General features: G+C 44.6%; 1 protein-coding gene across 7 annotated transcripts in view; it reads left to right on the top strand.

Moving 5' to 3' along the window:
- The window catches only part of LOC146797467 (protein SSUH2 homolog), a 249,177-nt gene that overhangs the window by 130,290 nt on the left and 96,256 nt on the right, over window positions 1-22,631 (top strand). For all 7 annotated transcript variants that reach the window (XM_085624496.1, XM_085624498.1, XM_085624495.1 and 4 more), the window contains one exon: window positions 802-864. In XM_085624496.1, coding sequence (XP_085480622.1) covers window positions 802-864 — 63 coding nt within the window. The remainder of the gene's footprint in view (window positions 1-801; window positions 865-22,631) is intronic.

Genomic DNA, 22,631 nt, shown 5'->3' with positions numbered 1-22,631 from the left:
ATCTGAACCGGTGGTCCAACAAGAGTCTCATGGGAGTACCCGGGTCCCAAATGTTTTAGAAATAAGGCCCTCTCTTTGGCCGAAAGAGCTTTTTCTCCTGTTGATCATTTTGATCCCACAGGACCAGTGCCACAGTCTGAAGTGATCTGATTGGGTGGCTTCAATACTGAAGAAAATGTTGCACTTGCCATTACAGGACTCGGAAACTCATTCTCCGGGGTTTTGAATTTTTAAAGTATAATGGGGCAGTGTAGGGGTACGCTGACCCCCAGCACTTGTTCTGCTGGAAGAACCCAAGAGAGCTCCCTCACCGCCCTCCCCCCACCCCACCCCGTGGTCAACATAAAAAAAAACATTTGTTGGATCCCCAATATTACTGAACTCCCACAGGATGTGCAGTAGTGCCCTCCTGTGAGGTATTGCCGTAGTTCCACAACAGTCATAGGTCAAGCTTCGCTGAAGAAACTTGCATGGTACTATGGACAGTGGAGGTGACGTTAGAGGGGTGGCTACCGAGACAGTACCAGAGTACCCACAAAGAAAAATCTTTTTAAAAAATGTGGGTTGGGTGCTCTTAGTGTGGGTTAGGAGAAGGACCTGTGCCCACCTGCCGAATACTCACTTATTTCTACCAATGTCTCTTACATTGGGTGGCACGAGATAGTAAGCTCAATATATTTCCAACTTCAAATGAGGTTCTTGTAACATTGTTCTTATCACTGCGTATTCTGAATAATGTGCTTATTTTTGTGCAGTATTTTACACTGTGTTTCACTTTGTAACTAATTTACTTGATTTCAGATATGTTACATATGCAGTGGGACAGGAAGGGTGATTTGCTGGACCTGCGGCGGCACTGGACGGGTGAGTATGGTGGCGTTGCTCAGAGTTTTAGAACATAAGGGCCATGAATATTGATTTACCAAAAGGGTAGGGCTAGTGATTGGAATCACATTCGCTCATTAGCCTCCGATTATATCCATGGGTGACACCTTTTGCCCCTGAACAGCTTATTTGCTGCTGAGATTCTACATAAAAAGTATGAGGCGAAACCACTGGAAGTAAATACAGCTCTTTGAACTCCATTATTTCCACTTCCTGTTGCTACCTTTGTAATCCCTGTGACCAAAATTAGTAAAGACCTCGCTAGGGTTAACAGAGGGCCAGCCAGACGGAAGAAAAGCTACCATGGACTTCCTCTAATTGATACCTACAATCAAGCCCATACCTACTTGTAGCCAATCACAGATGTGAACTCTTTGCAGCTAGTGAAGTTGTTCAAAACAATATGTACTGTCGGCCCCAGAGATAAATAGCCCCTTAATTGGAAGAGGTTCATACAGACATGGATTTCTAGGCACATCAGATATTTTAGCATGCAATTGAGGGCACACAACTAGTGATTTTTGCACTATGCAAAAAATATGTTTGTGGTATCTTGTGATGTAACAGAGAACCTTGTGCGTGTCCTGGCCTGTTGTTGGGTGAACCAGTGGTTCTTTGAATGTTTGGATTCAACGGTTGTTAGTTGGAGATTGTGGATTGCCGCAACGCAGATTTCAACGTCAATTATATCAGTGGAGTGGAGAACCAGTGATGCCCTATGCCTATACCTGGATGGTAGTGGTAATTGGGCGTTAGCAGTGCAGGTCTGAGAGCAGAAATTTGGTTTTGTGAGTTCTGAGCCTATCACATGGGATTATAGCATGTTACATGGCATGCTATAACATGGCGTTTTATTACAACGTGTATGTTACAACGACCGCATTGTTAGAACGTGATACCTTTACATCGCAAGTCATTAATTTACTATTCCAACTCCAGCCTGCGCAACAGTAGGGAAGGTGTTGGAATAGTATAGTATTCCTTAGGTTAGAGCGCCCCCTACAGCAAGTCGATCTAATGACTTGCGATGTAAAGGATTTGCGTTCTAACAACGCAGTCGTTGTAACGACCGCGTTGTAATAGTAACACGATGTAATGGCAGCGTTGTGAACTCTGTTTCCAATTCACATGCCCCTGCTCGACCTGCTGGAGCGTGTAGCCACGCACATTAAAAACAACTAGAACGCTCCCTCAGCATAGGCAGATGTCCTCCAAAGTGTGCGTGTCATTATGTTCATCATGCTGCGGCGGCCATATTGAAGATAGTGACAGCGGCCGTGGTCACTTTGCTGACTCTCCTGTGCTAATATGCATTTAGTTTGTCAGTGATTTGCTCACTGCGGCGAATTCCGATACACTTAATTGTACTTCAGTGATTCGGACACCATTTCCTGGCAAGCACTGTGCATGGGCCACAAAATCGCCCAGGATAGCTTGGAAGAAATTGAGGAGAGGTTTGAATGTAGGCGGTTTGGCTTTGCCCGACTTGCTTATATATTGTCATGCTTTTCATTTTAAAAACTTTAGAATTTTAGTTAATAAATTGGATTTCTCCTCTCAAGGTCGCCTTTTTCATTGGCGATCAAATTTTTTTTAAAAAGGTCCGCCTTAAGATTCTACAAGCAGCGCTTAAAAACTGGGGTTTTATTCGGAAAACTCTAGGGATACCTTATTTTAACCTATATGCCCCAATCTGGGATTCCCCGGGTACCCCAGAATGCCTTTTGGACCAATTGTCTCAGCCTCTTAAACTAGCAGGGTTTAAAACATGGGGTAACTTGTGTCTTGATTCCAGGCTTATGGATTGGGAGTGTCTTGCAAACTTAACCAACAGATCCTTAACCAGGTTTAAGTTCTATCAATTGTCTGCATGGTGGGCCAGACAATCTTGGGGGTTGGTAGTGGACTGCCCAATCCTAGACTCTATCTGCAGGGTGAGAGATCGGAAACGGGAAGTCTCCTTTTGGTATCAGACACTTCTAGGGTCCGAGGACAGTTTAACATCAGAAGTAGGGAAAGTTTGGGGAAATGGTTTAATAGGGAATACGGAAGAGGCACAATAAATTTGGAGACACTCTTTTTCTATGTCCCAGAGAATAATTAAACCTGCAAATTTGAAGAGAAATCATTTGTTTACAGCTTACAGGGTCTATTGGACCCCGGCCAAACTGTCTAGGGTAACGTCAGATAGTCTCTTCTGTCCAAGATGCAAATTTCCGGCAGCGGACGATCTACATATGTTTCTTGATTGTCCTAAGATTTCTAATTATTGGGGGCCTGTTTGTAGTTTTATTGAGGAGGTCTTATACGTACCAGTTACTTGTTGCCCTAGATTGATTTTTTTTGGTATATTACCGGAATATAACACGAACATTGTAGCGCAATTTGTCTTTTATGTGATTGTTATAGCTAGGAGAGAAATCTGTAGACAATGGAAGTCCGAGACCCCTCCCAGTTTTGCCGATTGTCTGAAAAATATTATGTGGATTAGCCAGTTTGACATTGCTTGTGATCAAGGGAGTACCGATAAGATCTGGTCCCCTCTTTTGGCCTGGCTGAAGAAAGAATAAGCTGTCCAATGATTATGCCAGGGGTTTGTCGTCCGTCCTTTCCTAGTACCCACTTTTTCCTTGATGGCGAACGGGAATTGGACAAGGAGACAACCCTTCTCTGGGGGAATCCAGTTGCTGCACATAGTCCCCAAGGGCGAGAACAAGCTGGCCTGTGTGGAGGGCACGGAGAGTTCCCATCTAGAGCAAATATTATCTGGCGTATATATGAGGAAAAAAAAGAAGAAAAAAAAGCACTGTGCATGAGCGGTATACATGCCAATGCACATTCGAATTTAACGGTGATTCGCAAATCTCAGCGTACACCAATAAACGTAATTGTTCTTCGGTGATGCGCACACCAATTGTTTGCACACATTGTGCCAGAGTGGTACACATAGTCTTTATTAATTCTGTATGTGACATTTATAGTGTTAATATAGAACTGAAATTACGATGATTTGCACACCTTTGTGAACACTGAACACTACTCTATTTCTGTCAAATATACGTTGGTGATTCTAACACCAATTGTTATAGCAGAAATGTTGTCACTCATCTTATGATATTATTTTGTTGCTAACAAGTTGTATGAAGGTGGCATGTGCTGACTGGCACATTATTGGTCAGTTGTATTAAGATGTATCTGATATTAATTCCACACAGGTGGATACTCTGGTATTAATCGTAGAGAGTATTGTACAGTGATGCAAAACGTAAGCCTGCTTCCTTTCTTTCTATCCACCTGGGGTACCTATTCTTCAGTGGTTGAAATAAGAGAAAGTGTTCTTTCATTACTCCGAGGTATGTGGAACATCCTTAAGCGCAGAATGGAAAACTTCCCTGTTGATGCACTGTCTTGGCCCAGAAGGGCAAGAAGTTTATGAACTTGACTCATCTGACTAGAATGAAATTGAAATCTGTGTGAAGAAATTACACTTACATTTTCTCCCTAAGGTTAGAGCGGTATCATTTTGGGAAGCAGATTCAAAAGTCCGATGAGTCAGTGCAAGAGTATATAATATCATTGCACAAGTTAGCGTCTACATGTAATTTTGGTGCTTCTTGTGAAGAACAGTTAAGGGATCCATTTATGCTTTGGTGTGTTATTGAAAAAGCATGGGAGGCTTTGTGGCAAAAAGACAATCTGACTCTGAGTGATGTTTAATTACAGCAAAAACTCTTGAGCGTTCAATAGTGTGTGTTGATACTATAAAGAAGGAAGCTAATGTGCATGAAAAGGGTGATGGTGATAAGATCCGTAGTGTGAGGGTTAAAACATTTAAAAAATAAAACTTTAAAGAGTCCAAAGATAAATACAAGGATGCTAAGGATAACTTTAGAGAGGGCAAGAAGATGCTTCATTGCATTTGTTGCAATAGCTCTTCCGATTTAGCTGTTTACAAGGATTGCCCAGGTTAGAATGACATTTGTAAAAAGAATTGGGCGCAAAGGTCATTTCAGGACAAAATGCAGGTCTAGTGGTGACAAAGACAGAGTAAGAGAAGTGGAATATGAATCAGAGTATGACAGTAACTTGATCATTTTGCAAGTGGCTACCAAGAGAAATGAAGGTCCTGTGGATGTAGTATGTGTGGGCGATGCAAAGGTGAACATGTTGTTTGATTCGGGAGCAAAACTTACTTTAGTACCAAAGAAATGTTATGATCGTGAATTGAAAGGAAAGGTTAAATTGCTCAAAGCTGATATCAAACCTCGAGGTTACGGTGGGGATCTCATTAGACTCTTCGGGTACGTCCAAGGTGACATTGGGTTTGGTGACATGATCACAGTAGGGAAAATGTATGTGTCCATAAGAGAAGATTCTCTTATAAGTTGGATTCACCAGAGAGGGTGTGTATTTGGATCCGAGTGAATACCTTGCAGTGAGGTTAAGAGAAAGAGCTAATTTGGTGAAGAGTGACCAAAAGCATGAATGCTCTTATTCTAATGTGTACAAAAGTGGTTTGGGTTGTTTGAGGAAGTATATTTCATAAAGAAGAAACCGGGATTGATACCCAGTGTCAGTAAGGTGCCCCAGTGAAAGTGAGGGAGGACAAGAAGCGGAAGTGGGAAAAGTTGGAAAAAGACAGCATTATTGAGAAAGTAGAAGGTTCTGAATAGTTGTCCTCAGTGGTCATGGCGAGGAAAGGGAACGGAGAAGTGAGATTGCGAGTTGATTTGCAAGAACGGAATAATGTGTCATAGTGGACAGACACCCTCTTTCCAACATAACAGAGATGCTAAGTATAATTGGGAGTGTTAAGTGATTTTCTTCAATGGAATTGAAGTCCGCTTATCATTAGATAAGATTACATCCTTTGTTTCAGGATCTGACAACTTTGTTACCCTGTTTAGTACATTCAAGTACATCCGGATGCCTTTCAGGTTAGTCTCGGCTTCTGCCGTGTTTCAAAGGGTGATGGAAGACATCTTGAGAGGTGTATCGGGGTCAAGATATATCAGGACGATTTATTAGTGTTCGGGGCCTTGATAACAGAGTATGATGAGAGATTGCATGCTGTCCTAGCCAGGTTGGAGGCTTGTGGTCTCACCCTCAAATTAAGCAAAAGTAAATTGAATGTGGGCAATATAGAATATTTAAGTCATCAGATATCTTCAAGTGGTATCAGGCTTATGGAAGAGCTGGTGACTGCAATTAGTAATATGCCAGAACCTGAGAATAAAGAAGAGTTGGTGACATTTCTTAGAATGGCTGAGTACTATGGCAAATTTGTAGCAGGTCTTACAGGGAAGAGTATTAACATGAGAAAACTGCTCAAAAAAGGAGTGGAATTCAGATGGAATGAGGGTTGCCAAAAATAATGTGTGGCAATAAAGGTGAAATTGAAGAAAGCTCCCAGTTTGTTGAGTTTTGAACCAGGGCAAGAGGTAGTGCTGATGATGGAGACTAACTCGAAAGGTTTGGGTGTCGTTCTTCTGCAAGTGGTTGATGGTGAAGAAAAAGTATTTTATTTCTGTCTAGGAGCTTAAGAGGGTCAGAAAGAAACTACTCAGTTTTTGAGAAAGAAGTGTTGGGAGTTTTCAGGGCAGTGAGGAAGCTGAGAACATTTTCATGGGGAAGCAAAATTTGTGATTTAAACTGAACACAACTTCTTTAGGGAGATATTTATGTCTAAGGGTATCTATGCGGTATCCACTAGAATATGCAAGTGGGTAACTGTGCTGGAAGAATTCTATTTTGATATGTTATGTTATGTTATGTTAAATTATTTCTTCTATAGCGCTCGGCTACTCCAAGGAGCATCCCGGCGCTTTGATGAAGAATATCGGCAGGCAAAAACAAGACATAACAACTAAAAAAAACAGACAGAAAAGAAGGATCAAATTTATTTAGTAAAAAATTATTTAGTAAAAAGCCATGTTTTAAGCTCTTTTCTAAAAGTAAGGAGACTGGGAGCCTGTCTGAGAGAGAGTGGAAGTTCATTCCACTCTTTCGGGGCTAGGTAGCGGAAAGATCGACCTCCCATCCTTGCACGCCTGACTGTCATTTTAGATAGACAAGATGATCTCAAAGACCTGCTGGGTACATATCGGGAGAGACGTTTCCTTATGTACTTAGGGCCAGATCCTTGTAAAGCTTTAAAGGCAAAAGTCAGGCACTTAAAAAGAATTCTTTTAGCGATCGGTAGCCAATGTAAAGAATTCAGTAAAGCCGTGGCACCTGCTCTTCTCGGGAGCCCGTAAATAGCAAGGGCTGCCGAGTTCTGGACCACTTGCAAACGGGTCAAAAGATATTTTAGTAGACCCAAGAAAAGGGCGTTTGCGTAGTCCAGACGAGATACGATCAAGGCCTGAACAATAATCTTCCTATGCTGAAAAGACACTAGAGGAAGAAACTTCCTCAGCATCCGTAAAATGCCGAAGCATTTACCTGAGAGGCAGGAAACATGTGGCCCAAAGGACAATTCACTGTCCACAATCACTCCCAAGTTTTTAGCCTTGAGAGACACGTTGTCAGGTGGAAACAGATCTTGTGGCCACCAAGTTTTCCAATCTGGTTCACAGGTGCAACCAAAAAAGAGCAGCTCCGACTTATCGGAATTGCACTTTAATCCATTACACCTGAACCACTCAAAAACCGCACCAAGGCAATCCCTGATCTGTACGCCGTCGAATGACCCGCCCCTATCACAAGTGAACAGGAGCTGGGTGTCATCGGCGTAAGATACGATCTGGGAGCCAAAAGACTCCGCGACTACCGCCAGGGGGGGCCATAAAGATGTTAAATAGCATGGGGCTAAGAATGGAACCCTGCGGTACCCCTACCTCTAGTGGAGCCATATCAGCGGAGAAAGGAGGCGCCCAGATCGTTTGCCGGCGGCCGGCCAGAAAAGATTTAAGCCAATTCCACACCGTCCCCCGAATGCCGCTCTCCCAGAGTCTTACAAGGAGGCGATCATGGGGGACGGTGTCGAAGGCCGCCGACAGATCTAACATTACCAACATGGCCCTTCCTCCAGAATCGAGTACTTCCCTGATGGCATCCGTGACCTTGAGCAGAGCCGACTCCGTGCTAAAGTTTGCACGGAACCCAGATTGTGTGTCATGCAACAGGTCGTTTCCCTCGATGAAATTGGAAATCGTCCGATGTGCAAATTTCTCGGCCACTTTCGCCAGAGCAGGGAGAAGGAAAATAGGCCTGTAGTTGGCAAGGATGAGGGGGTCCAAGGTAGGCTTCTTGATCAATGGCAGGATCAGAGCATGCTTCCATGCCTGCGGGACCACTCCCGTTGACAGCGAAGAATTCAGAAGAGGGTTCAGCAAGGCATTTAAAGCAGATGCCACCTTCCCCAGAAATTTGCCGGGCACGGATCAAGTGGAGAACCTGATTTCAAGCTTGACAAAAGCTCGAGAGAAGTGTCAAGGCATAAATGTGGAAATTGTAAAAGAGAAGGGCCTAGACCCTCCCTAAATGAAGGGGGGGATAAGGGACCCACGACCGACTGAGAGCTAGGGTGGAAAAGAGAGGCTTGAATGGTTGTGATTTTACTGGTAAAGAAAGTTGCAAGCTGTTTAATCCATACTTCTGAATGAGTATGAGATGGTGTACATATAGCTGGAGAGGTGAAATCCAGAACAACTTTAAAAATTTCTTTACAGCCATTTTCAGCCTCATCAATTCGACGCTCAAAATATGCCTTTTTTTCATTCCAGATTGACTGGTGGTAGGATTTAGTTATTGCTCGAAATTTCAATTTCTCAGTCCTATCATAGGTTCGTCTCCAAGCTCTCTCAGCCCTTTTACAACCCTGCCGCTGCTCCCTTAGCTGGGGAGTGAACCATGGGGCCGACGCTCTACGTTCGCCTGATTTAAGCTTTTTTTTGGGGATTAAGGTCTGAAATCTGGCTATCAGCCAATTCTGAAAGAGACTAAGATTCTCTTCCAAATTGCCCAAAAGAGGACATGGAAAGGTGGTAAGGGCCTCAGATAACATATCCACCGAAAGCAGATGGAAAGGGCGCGAAGTTCGCGTGGTCTCTATTGATTCTCTCACCCGAGTAAGAGCAGTGGCAGGCACAAAAAAGGAGATCAAAAAATGATCAGACCATAATACTGGTTGTATAGACGTTATCGTAATAGATTTTGTTGAAAAAATCTGGTCAAGAGTATGGCCTTTGTTGTGCGTCGGTTTCTGTAGAAACGCAGACAATCCTAATGGAACTGTGATGTCACTGAGTTTTATTGCATCAAGGTCCGCTGTATTATCCATATGGACATTAAGATCCCCAAGAAGAATACAATGCTCAGATCTGAGACAAGGGACTGAGAGAGCTACTTGTAGTTCCTCAAAGAACGGCCCTGCAGGTCCCGGGGCTCTATACAGGAGAATCCCGGTACAGGCCTGGAGGGGGGAGAGCTGAAGGGTGAAACCCAAGGCTTCACATCCCTGAATATTTTCTACCAGGAAGGTTGAGCAGGGAATGTTTTTATTTACCACAAGAGCTACACCTCCCCCTCTGCCTGATATTCTATCCCTCCTGAAGATGTTATATTCCGGAGGGATGGCATTGGCTAAATCAGGTGCAGAGCAGTCACTCAGCCAGGTCTCAGTAAGAAATAGGCATGATATATTGGAATTCTGTAGTAAATTCCAGATATCGAGGGAGTGACAGGTCAAGGATCTAGTATTAAGAAGAAGACATTGATAAGAGGCCGGAATATTGTCCAGCGCAGTTCCAATGAACGTTGGAAGACGCAAACCGCAAGTTGGACAACCTTTCCTTAAGGCCCGGCTGCCAGGAAAGAAAGAATGACATTGGCCTCTAGGGGGGCCTAAGGCAAGTAAATCTGCCGAAGTATAGAAAAACATATCTGTGAAATAACACAGAAGTACTACAAGCAGATACGAAATTAGGCACCCCACCGTCCAGCTCCGGCCGCTGCCGAGATGCTGACGGGCGCAGACGGGCAGGACTCTGGCAAGACTCCGGCAAAGCGGAGGCCGACCCGCTGCGCGATCCCGCTGCGCTCGGAGGACTGGTTTAAATAGTCCCTCTAGGTGGGGAGCAAAACGACCCTCCGGTACACCCAAGATGGCGCTGGAAGAGCGTCAAAGCCCTTCTCAAGATGGCGCCCGCTAGGAAGTAAAAAGAAAGAAACCCTCCACAACCCCGAAACCGGGCCCGCACAAGCGGCGGTGTTCTTACAATTATAGTGCAAGTGAGGGGTGAGCCCCAGGAGTACTACCTATTAAAATCAGGGGATAAATAAAATAAACAAACAAAAATACAAAACGGGCTTTTTTAAAACAGAACGCGCTCACCACGCTGCGCAAGAGCTGTTACTGGCTGCCAATACCTGGCCAATCGTTTCCATCAATGTGCTCAATGCCCAGGACCGCCTTAAATAGTCCCTCCAGGTGGGGAGCAAAACGACCCTCCGGTACACCCAAGATGGCGCTGGAAGAGCGTCAAAGCCCTTCTCAAGATGGCGCCCGCTAGGAAGTAAAAAGAAAGAAACCCTCCACAACCCCGAAACCGGGCCCGCACAAGCGGCGGTGTTCTTACAATTATAGTGCAAGTGAGGGGTGAGCCCCAGGAGTACTACCTATTAAAATCAGGGGATAAATAAAATAAACAAACAAAAATACAAAACGGGCTTTTGATGTGTGTTCCAGGTGCTAGGAATATATTCGAGGATTGTATATCTTGCATGTGTAGTGAAGATTCTTCTGTTGAGGAGAAAAATGGTATTTTGGATGGTGAATCGTGTGAGGATGAAATCAAGATATTTGAGGTCACTGGTGGTTCTATACTATAGAAAACCTGAATAGATGAGACGAAAAAAAATCAAGAGTTGCAGATAGTAAAGGAATGTATATTGAATGGTCAAGGAAGGAGGATTCTAAACTTGACGTGAAAGGCTTTAGAGAAGTGAGGGAGGAACTGATGATTAATGGTGAATTGCTCTTGAGAGGTAATAAGAAGTTGATTTCTCCCACTGTGTTCAGAAAACGGATTATTTCATTGGGACATGAAAGTCATCTTGGTGAGGTCAAAGACCAAGATGAGGATTAGATCTGATTATTGGTGGTCTGGGATGGATGCGATGATAGAAAGGAAAGTGAGGGATTGTGTTGAGTGTCTAGCTAGTGACAAAGTGTAAAGTGCAGAACTCAAATGATGGTGGTGAGGAAGATATCTTCTGAACTTTAGGAAGAGATTTCTCTTGACATTATTGGTCCTATTAGATCTGGTATTGTAGATCATTATATTTTGAGTTGCATTGGTTGGTATTCACATTGTCCAGAGGTAGCGATTGTGACTTCTGTGGAGACGTAGATTGTGATAAAATTTCTCAAAACTTTATTTGATCAAGAGGGTTATCCTTCTGTACTATTAACCGAGTACGGGTAACAAATGATGTCAAATGAGATGGAAAGCTTTCTAAGAGACAAAGGTGCAGTCCGTAAGAAATCTGCTATATACCACCTGTGAGAAGCTGGCCTGGTATATGATGTCCACTTATGTAAGTGGGCACCTTACACAGTGGACCCCGGGGGGGACCAAACCATATACTAAGAATGTGGTATGAGAACCACGACTCAAGTCCAGACAATGTGGAGAGGATGTAGAAGTGCTGGGGACCCAAAGAACCACCCACGGTAAGTAGAGAGGACCCCACGGAGAGCAGGTGCAGTGTGGGTACACGACTACATGTTCTGTAGAACTCTACGTGTAAGTCGCTATTGGCTTTTTAAAGTTTAAGGACCCTTTCTAGTGGACCCTGAGGAAACCCCTTGTAAGACAGAAGGTTGGAGAGCCACCACACCTGTGGATACTCTAGTAGCCACGTTACCTGCACCAGGGAATCTGGGTGCATATGTGTGAAGTGGTGTCGGAAACCACTGATGAACCTAATGGAAGACTTCAGGAAAGTACCGCTATGGAGGAAGGAGAAAGTGTCTGATGAAATCCGATGATGGATTCTTGATGAGAGGTACCTCCAAGCAGAGGGGACAGAGTCTATGTCACTCAGGGGTGACCAGGAGACTTGGAAGACAAACACCCTCTGATGTCGGGTGTTGCAGGATGGATGATGAGGGCCTTGACTCTGTGAGGACCAGGCAATGCTGAGGAAGACCAGGAGTTATGCACAAGCTGTCCCACGAAGGATGTCGAGTGCTGCAGGGTCGGTGTCCGACGGGATCACCACCAAGCCTTGGCAAATGCAACCAATGCAGTAATTGAAGAAGGAGCAACGTCAGGACCAGCAAGGTCCAGGGGACTCACCAAAAGTAGGGGAGTCCGGGCAAGCCCCGAGCAATCATGATAGCTCAAACCAAACAAGTGTGACCCTCGTATGGACCCATAGGCCTGAGGCACTGGAGTCAAGAGAGGACCTCAAGCATCTCACCAAAAGATGCAGGCCACGATGCAGACAATGCGGTGTGGCTGAAGATTCTGTTCACTGGAGATGCTTGAGGTTAGGACTACTTGGAGCCCAAAGATCTTCTTGGAAGGAAGCCAACAAGCCTTTGCAACTGCAAGTTGACACTGTGCACAGGTTTTGGTTATTGCAGCCCCAATGAGGAATACTGGCCTCAAACTTGGTAAGAGGGCAGGCCTTGGGAGCTTTGGAAAATCACCACATGTGTTGTAGATTCCACGGAGTCCGGAGGAGCTCAGGATCAGCATACCGGTCAACTCAGTTGCAGTGCCTGCGAATGCAGGGGAGTGACTCCTTCACTCCAAGGGAGATTCCTTCATGTGTCTTTGATGCTTCACAGGCCTTGCAAGGTTTCTGTATGATGCACAGGCACAGCTGATGCAGCAGACTGGAAGGGAGACGAAGTCGAGCCCAAACGAAGTCCAGAGTACCTAGACAGTAGAAGAAGAAGTAGTGTCTGATCTGAATCTTGTTCCACGACGAATCTAGGGACCTACACCCAGGTGAGCCTGTAAGTATCTTAGGGAAAGGGTTAGGACGATTTAGGGGATCCTCCCAGGGGAAGGTCTGGACAGGGAGAAGATTATTCCCATGTCCTTTGTCCAATTTTGCGCCAGAGCGGGAGCCAATGGCTCCCAACACTGGTTTGAACTGGACTATGCACAGGGAGACCAAATATGCAGACTTTCTGGCGCTGACAAGCACACCCACCCAGCCCTAATACACTAAATCCTGGCTGGGAGGTGGTCACACCTCCCTGTGAGAGGATAACTATTGTTCTACCTTCCTCTGATCAAGCTTCGCTTAGCAGCAGGAGGGCAGAAATGTGTCTCTGGTCAGCAGCAACCATTTTCTGCTGTCCGGGTCTAGAAGGCTGGTACCGGGTACACTGAGAGCCTAACAGAGGGCTCTTCCAGTGCTTGGAATCATACCTCCCACACCGCGTACGGGGATAGGATTTGTTGCAGCCAGTTTCGAGGTGCTGCTTCATTGCCAACCCGGGAAAATGGACTCTGTAGGCTGCAGGGGTGTCTTGCTCATGCAGAGGCACCCTCTCACTTAGAACCAAGCATCCTTCAGGATTGCAAAGGCCTGCTACAGGGGTGACTTATAGGTTTTAAGTGCAGTGACCCAAGTGACCTATATCTTTAGTAAGTGGTGCTAGCACCAACTTACCCAGGCTGCAAAGGCAGGCCTGCAGTTCCATTTTGAATGGTCTCCCATGGCATAATGCATGCTTCAGCCCATGGGGGACCTCTGGGGTACCTATGCCCTGGGTACCTTAGTACCATATACTAGGGTCTGATATAGGGTACCCCAGTATCCAATCTGAGATATACCTAAGTACTGAACATAACAATTTAGGGAGACAACAGATAGACTGGGGTACTGATTAGCAGGATCCCAGTCAGACTAGTCAAAAAGCAGCATAGCACCAGGCAAAAAGTAGGGGTAACAATGGAGAAGGATCCTACCTTCCTACATAATCCATAATGCAATTGAAATATTGAGAGAGTCAACAAAGTGTTGAAAGAGACCATACAGTGCTTGAGGATGACCAATACGTCTTGGTTGGAGGAAATTCATGATAAAGTAAGAGTGTAAAGGTTAACATCTCATTCTGCTATGGGTATGACACAGTGTGAACTCTTCAGGGGAAGGCAGCTAAATTGTGTAATCTGCCCTAGTTGGCTAAACAAGAGGAGAGCGTTGGTGTGAGAGGCAACCTCAATGAGGCAAAGTGGAAGAATAGAATGGAAGAGAAAATGGGAAAAATGAAGGAAGAGTTTGACAATCAGAAAAAAGTGAAACGGACGTGTTAATGTTGGTGACTGGATAAGAGGTAGACTTCCAGTCCAATCTGGTAGTTCTAAATTTAGCAAGCCCATGAAAGTCATTAAACTGTTTACTAATGCAGTCAAGACGGATGACCATAAAATATGGATATTGAACAGAGTTTTAAAATTCAACATGGTGGAGTTAGACAGAAACAAGGAAGTGAGCTCAGAAGGCAGCAAGGGTGGAAGAAACCATGAGGGTCCGAGAAGTAGCGGGAGATCCATCATCAAACCGTCTTACTTAAAGGAGTTTGTCAAATGATGTAAATATGTAAATTTGGACTATTGTTTTGTAAGGAAGAAATTCATGTTGTGTTTTGTTAAGCGGAGAAGGTGTGTGGTATCTTATGATGTAACATAGAACCTTCTGCAAGGCCTGGCCTGTTGCTGGTTGAACCAGTGGTTCTGAGAATGTTTAGATTCAAGGGTTGGTAGCTGGAGATCTGGTTCAGAGGCAGTGCACACTGAGCTGGTCGGGGGAGATTGTGATGAACCTGAAATAAAACAAAGGATTAAGAAGATTACCGTACTGTTTTGAGTGTCTCACTTTCACAATGCCGCCTAAGATAATTTAAAAAATGTATACTGTAGCAGCCAAAGTTAATAGTTTAAACCATTAACCTATTATCACCAGCCCTTAGATTTCATGTCAAGAGAGTGCCACACCCAGATGCTGATGGTTGTGACTTAGACCTGGCCTGACTGGTAGAGGTAAACACGCTGACACAAATGTGTGAAATACATCAGCTTTTATTTTAGGGCACATTCTTCTCTGTGGCAAATCAAAGTCAAAGTCACAATCACAATAACTAGTTTTTATTCAGTGTTTCCTCTATAAAGGTGTTTCTAAGGGCTGTACTTAAGAAGCCATTTATGGCTCACATTATCCAGCTTGTAAAGATGAAAGTCTGATTGTTGTGTCCCCAGACACCGGATAACATCACAGGACACAGCTGGTAAGTCTTTGTGTATTTATTAGTGGGTACAACAAGCCACCGCTCCTCTCACGGCAGATGAGAGGCACCAACTGACATTCATTGAACTCCCCACATGCTAGCACTATGGCAACCCATAGAGGTTCTGTGTAGAACCTAAAACAAGCATATCTAAGTACAACATATTACCTCCTTTTGTTTATAAAGAAAAGAAAAACAAAATTAAACCATAGAAAAGAAATAACAATGAAACTATAACTAACAATAGTCAAAATGAATAAACATAGGTGTTAGACCTGGAACTTTGGCGTGAGTCTCCCTTCCACTTTTTGTCGCTGTGCCTCATGTGTTTTTATGGTGTTGGCCGCTCAGAGCACTGTGCCACTGCCAACCAGTGCCACAGTGCAAGTGCTCCCTATGAAAAATGAATATGTTGGTTGGATTCCATGATTGGCTTATTTGGTTTACTGTCAGACCCCAGTAAAGTGCACCAGGAGTGCCAGGACGTGTAAATACAAATGCCGCTGGTGGGCTTGCAGCACTGGTTGTGCCACCCACATAAGCGGCCTGATAAAAGATGTCTAAGGTCTGCCATTGCAGAACCTGCGTGCAGTCTGGTACTGTCATGCTGACTGCGCAAGTGCACACACTTGCCAGTCCCTAAACCTTCCCTTAACTGCATGTTAGTCACCCCTATGGTAGGCCCAAGGGCAGGGTGCATTGTAAGCATAAGGTAGGACAAGCCCTGTGTGTGTGGCATGTCCTAATAGTGAATTACAGCCATTTTCGTTTTTCACTATTGTAAGGCTACCTGTTCTCATAGGCCAGAATGGGCTGTTAAGATTGTTACATCCTATGATCCTAACATGCCCAGGGAACATGGTAGAAACTCGAGTTTAGTATGCCTGAACTCAGAATAATAAGGTACATCTTTTAGTAAGGTTTATTTTAATATTCTGCGTTTGCAAATGCCACTTTTAGAAAGTTGGCCTTTGCTTGCCTAACCATTTCAGCCCGCCTCTGCATGATGTGTATCTGCTGTCTGGCTTGTGTGAGTGACAGGGCTGGGGAAACCCAGATGGGCAGGGCTAAGTAGCCTGGTGGTGAATAGAAAGATTGACAGGTAGATGGGTGGGAGGAGTACACCTGGACTCTGAATAGGACTGTGCTCTGCCACCACAATGCCGGCTCCGCCCCCTGTGGAGCGTCTGATGACTCTGCCCTGCACCCTGAAAGAAGCAGCCTGCATCGCGTAAACAAAGTGCTCAGAAACCGGACTGGACTAGGCAAGGGCCCCCCTGGCCTGGCAGAACAAAAGAATTGCTGTATAAATGAAGGAGCCCTGCTCCCAAGAAATTAGATCCTGTCCTGCCAAGAAGAAACCTCTGTCCGACCTGAAGCAACTGGAAAAGCTGCATGGAGGAGTACTGTCCCTGACCTGGGGGATTGGCCTGCAGTGGTTGCCTTGCTGCTGAAGAAGAGGAAGAAAAAGACTCAAGGAACTTTTATCTAACTTGTGCTGAAGATCTCCAAGGGCTTGTGAGTGAGCTTGCCCCCTGAACGAAGACCCAGGAACAGTGGACTTCACCGCCGTGGAATCGCCTTGGAAAACGGACCGTTTTCCTCGCATCTTCACTTCGAACTGCTGTGTACGCCTCGCTGATCGCGGCGTACTCCCCGTAAGCTGATTCCCCGCTGTCCGGCACGAGCAATGCATCTGTGGCCCCTCTACGAGCCGTACCTCGCACCGCAAAGGAAGGTACTGCCAGCCTGAGCAACGCGATTTATCACCCCTACGAGCCGTAGCTCACACCGTGACTGAAGGACATCATTGTACCAGCTTGCACCCCGCTACGGACCGTACTATCTCCGTACGCGCCTCTCCCCTGCTTTGGGAAAGGCCGTGGTACGTGTGGTGGTCGCGTAGTCTCCTGTCCGGAGCGTACTGTTCGCCTGTCCCTGCAGCCAAAGTGAAGTTCAGCGATCCCAGTACGTCGCGTACCCGAACGTCTGGCAGTAGGGACCGTACTCTCGCCCGTCCCCTGAGCCGCGCACGCCCAAGGTCTCACGTACCGTAGTACGCGCCGCCCGGAGGACTTCGCACCGTACTGTACGCCTGCTGCCAAGGAAGTGTCCGTGACGAACTTACCAAGCATCAAGGTACTGTGACCGTTCGCACTGTAGGGTGTACGCTTCAGCAGAAGCGCCTGCAGTGCGTGTACGACCCGACCAAAAAGCCTGTGTCCACCGCGTACGACACGTACGAAGAGGGACGATGCGCACAGAACTGTGAAATTACGCTAAAACCAAGTACTCTTTGAAAATAAGTATTGTGGGCTGTTTAAATGTTATTTGGTCTTGTGCTAAGCCTGATACATATATATAAAGTATTATTTTTGATATACATCCTGTGTGGAGTCCATTTGTGGAGGGTCACTGTATTACTGTGTGGGTATTTACAAATGCTTAACCTAAACGCCCTGAGATAACTCCTTGTCTGCTTGCGCCAAGCTACCTAGAGGGTGAGCAGGGGTTATTTTTAGAGTGTATCCCCTTACCCTGACTAGAAGAAGGACCCTCTGCCTGTCCCAGGTACCTACCTGTGCCAATCAGAGAATCCGGATTCTAACAATAGGGATACAAGAAAAGTATCTAGTGTAGGAAAATAGAAAAAGTCTTCGTAACCTCCAAGGAACACGTCTAACGCGAGTAGACCTCCTTGGTGCTTCACTTGTCACAAAGGTTTCAGAAGTACTACCCGAAGGCACATTAGTTGGTCCAGAAGGCATATCAACATCACGTCTTGTGCAATTAGAGTAATGGGCAGCAGAATGAACTCTCACAACTTTCCCAGCATTCCACCAATGCCCACCACGTACCATAATGGCACCACCACAAACTTTCTCGACACAGATAGACGTTCCTCCTTTTTTGACAAAATTAGTGTTTCTGATACGAACCATGTCCCCAGGAAGCAAATCGACTGTCTTCACAGACTTCTTTTGTCAGACATCTTCCTCTGCTCAGCTTCAACTCGGGATTCCAAAGCAACATGATCCACCCAGCACAAAACTTTATCACAAACTGTTCTTAAAAGCCAAGCTGGATATAGAGCAGAAGTGGGTACTCTACCTTTAAGTGATAGAAAGGGTGCAACCTTAGTGAAAGAATGTGGCGTTGTGCGGTAAAACCACAGCATGAATCTGACAGCACCCTCCACATCAAAACCATTATGTTTTGCCCACTTGATACATTCCACCACAACCCTGTTCATCCTCTCAACCAGACCGTTGGTTTGAGGATGTCCAACCGAGCTTCTTAAATGTTTTACACCAGACTCATTCAAAAACACACTCATTTCCTGATTAGCAAACTGCACACCATTATCAGAAACAAGTGCTTCTGGAAATCCTTCCCTCATAAAGATCTCTATAAGGAAAATAATCGCATTGCTTGCTGTGGGAGAGGCACAAAACTTGACTTCAGGCCACTTGCTGTGAAAGTCCATTAGCACAAACGCAAAACGTAAGTTGTAGGGAAGAGAATTGAATGGACCCACTAAATCGCCCCTACGAGCCGTAGCTCGCACCGTGACTGAAGGACATCGCCGTACCAGCTTGCACCCCCCTACGGACTTACTTAAATATTACTGGGCAGCGCATCTCCACTACGTTTCTAAATGGGCAACCTGGGCGAGTGAAAAACACTGGTTCCACGTGGACAGGGCCATAGCTTTTCACCCCTTGTGAAACCTTGCCTGGCTTCCCAAGCAATCAAAGTGCCTTAATTGCCACCTCAACTAACACTGTCCTTGACACTGCGCTCAAGAAACCCTCACCACGTTCTCCTCCCCACATACCCAAATTGCTCACAACCTTTACTTCACACCAGCCCTCGAGGCTCATTCATTCCCCAGCTGGAGAGGAGGGGAATGTCGTATTCTGCGCAACTCTGGCATGTCTTGGCCATGGAGCTCCTATCCCACAAGATAACACAAACTGACACTAAATGCGCTTGTATTTGGAAACCACTGTTTGATTATTTCACCATCTTGGAATGCTCTTGTTTTAGGCAACCCAGGCTCAGGTTGCCTCAACTTTTTGTCTAGATGTTCCACTGACGGGATGATGCCCCACTGGCGCGATGAGTTTGACACAGAGACGTTGACCCCCAGGCACTCTGATACCCTAGCTACCTCTTCTACCCCCCTTCGGTATCCCCCTTTTCAGGAGACTCCTCCCTTTTACTCAGCTTCAAGCCATTCTCACGCTTAGGAGGCCATGCAACCCATCCTTCCGACCTTGCTAGTTACCCTGTTTACTTATTTTGTATTGGCTATTCTTTTAGAAGACACAAACATGGGCTCAACACCCTGCGTGTATCCCTTGCTGAACATTACACAACTCTGCAGATTTGCTCACTTTCAATCTAATCCTTCACCTATAGACTAGTTTTTTGATATTGCAATGTCTGGTAGTGTAAAAGTTGCCTCTTGATGCTATCAGTGTCATATGTTGTACTTAGTTTTGATTGATGAAAAAATCTTCAATAAACAGATTTCTAGCAACAATAAAAACAGTGCTCAAATAGTTTAGGCTCTTCTATATTGTTTATGATAATGATCAATCTACCCACAATACATGGTTAGTGAGTGTTCATTTAACATTTTTGTGGAGGAAGCCTAGGAACAGATAAAAAATCATAATATTGTACCCTCGTAAGTGGTCTTCATATCCTATTTCCTGCCCATATTATTGTTCAGAGGGTTCTGGAAAAGGGGGTTGTTCCATCAAGACACTGAATGCAAGTCCTAAATTTCTCTGACATTGGGCCAAACTTTCTTGAATATCATCATTGTGGAGGCAAATATGGCTAAATTTGAACAGGTGATTTTGACGTTTCTTATAAAATGCGAAATCTAAATATTAACATTCATCCCAGGAACATGTCATGGCTTTTTTCAGCCTCTGGTGCATGCTTGCCTCTTCTAAAGACGGAAGTCCAGCAAAACATGGCCACGACAGCTACTTGTACTCCCCAAAATTGTTAATGTACCTTTGAAATTTGCTAGCCTATGTAAAAAAATTGATTATGGGTTTTATTCTTTTTTGTTTTTGAAAAAAAGCTAAAAAGTTCTAGGAATAAGTCAATAAACCATAGGAAGTTGAACATTTTACGTAAATATCGTGGACTATGAGAGTGGGACGCTGTTTCCACCTATGGAATTAAAAATTGTTTAATTCAGTAAGGATGTATTGTTTGCTTTCCAAATTGCAACTCAATTAAAAATTCACCCATGTATATATTTCATCTATTCTACTAAAGAGTTCAGTTAAATATGTGGGTAAAATTGAAGATAGTCCTGGAATTTGGTCATATTTAACTAGTAGCCAGTGCTTGAATTGTATTTTACATGGGCCCACTGCAGCTGGTTCTACCCACATGTCACTTTAAACTGTAGGTTTGCATTCCAGTTTTACAAGTTTTTATGTTATATTAAATTGTTAAATGTTCCATGAGCTCTGCTAAGCATATATACAGCGCTATCATATGGTGGAATCCCATAAATACATACCAAGCACCGGCAAATGCCGGCAGATATTAAACAATGAGGGACATATTTATGAAGATGTTGGCACAGGACAGCGCTCCAAGTCACTTTGCTGCGCGGCCCTGCGTCACTGGGAAAGGGCAGGAATACACTGAATTTATTCAATACAGTCCATTCCTGTCCTTCAACCTTGTCCTGGCGTCGTTTTGGCAGCCTGGCGCCAACGCGGGCACCCTTGCACCGTGGTACATGGGTGTCTTCGTTGCATGCAGGATTGTTTTGTGCAGGAAGGGACACCTTCCTGCATAAAAGCAATTTTGAGAGGCTTTTTCCCCTTTTTATCTATGCTGCAGAATGCAGCACAAATAGTAAGAGGGAAAAACGAGGAGAAATAAAGATATTTCTCCTCGTTACGCCTGAAGGCGTAAGATTTTGGCACCTGTGGAACATCTACCTTGTGCAGAGTAAGGCAACACAGCTCTTTTTTCACTGGGTTGCATTACTCATGATTTATGAAGCCACTCAGGGCCACACAAAGTGGCTTTGCGTGGCTTCATAAATCTGACTTAAAAGCTTGTGTGGTGCAAATGTGACACAAGACTCTCATAAATACCCCCTTGATTGTAGCCACACCACTGAAGATAATTCAGAAGCTTTAGTTTCTACAGCTGGTTTTTGTAAACCGCTGAAAAGTAGTGAAAATAATAGTTTTAATATTCCATATGTTTAATCTGCTTCGGAGCAAGTACGACCATTCAGCTTGTTCCTTTCGCTCCAAAAAGGGTGCCAGTTTTAGCACTAAACAAACACAGAGCTTGTAAAAGAGGACACCTCTTTCTGGTCCTTTTTGGATGGAGAATGCTCTTGTCACTGAACGACCGATGCATAAAACTTCTAGGTTCTGTTTACAAAGCCTGGGTGTTTCTAAGATTGTCAAGAAAAATTAATCTCCATAGAAAGAGCACAAGAATTTTCAATGTACCTAATGGACCACCGTCTCCCCATCCCCACAATGAATTAAACGTCCAGATGTGTGTGCACTGTCATTGATGCAACCCTTCTGAGACCAGCTTGGCCATATTTTGAGTCCAGTCAGTTTGCCAATAGCCTAGAAAATTATTTTCTGTCACTATTCATCATAGAAATGATTGAAGAGTGTAGTCATTAATCATTGCTGTGCTGAGCAAGACTGCACTAAACATAGCCTGGAAAAGTGGAATCTAGCAGGAAAAAGTAACTCATCACATAGCATAACTGAAAGCGTACAGTATACACGAAGGGACTGATTTGCTAACACTTTTCACTTGGTTTGTGTCGCAAAAATTATGCAAACCAGCGCAAAGTGTTGTTTTGGTATTTACTTTCCTGTGCGAAATGTGTTTTGTGCTGGAAAGTAACCCTAAAGTAATCCAAAGTAGTTCTATATGCTATTTTGAACTACTTTTCATTAAGGGGGCATACCATAGGAGGCACATATGAGTCCTCATGTATATATGCATGCTTTTGGATGCTTACTCCGACTAAAAAATATAGACATGGATTTGTGCAAAAAAGCTACGACTCAGGCAGGTCTCAAAACGTTTCTAAGTTTGCATGTGTGTTCTATAATGTACAGCACAAATACAATGTTATTTTTTTTTAACTATATCTAAGCATAGTAGCCTCTGACCCCTAATATCTGCACCACTCCCCCAGCCTGCCCAGTTCCCTGTGACTGTTCTGTGTTGCCCAGCCCTCAAGGTCACTGGTTCAATTCCAGCCCTGCTGACAACCACACGCACTGGTAATTTTTACAGATAATTCTGATTGATACTTTTAATTCTATTTGCCCCTTTTTGTGCTGGTTAATTTAATTTATTTCCACTTTATGCCTTTAGTGCTTGCATTTTCTTTTATCCCCCTGCTCCTGGCCGTTGCCCACCCCCACCAATTTTTTTTCTGCCGTTTTGTCTTGATCGC

This window comes from Triturus cristatus, chromosome 9 (assembly GCF_964204655.1).
Source record: "Triturus cristatus chromosome 9, aTriCri1.1, whole genome shotgun sequence".
Classification (NCBI taxonomy): domain Eukaryota; kingdom Metazoa; phylum Chordata; class Amphibia; order Caudata; family Salamandridae; genus Triturus; species Triturus cristatus.
Note: the sequence above shows the minus strand (reverse complement) of the source record. Positions and strands in the feature narration are given on the sequence as shown.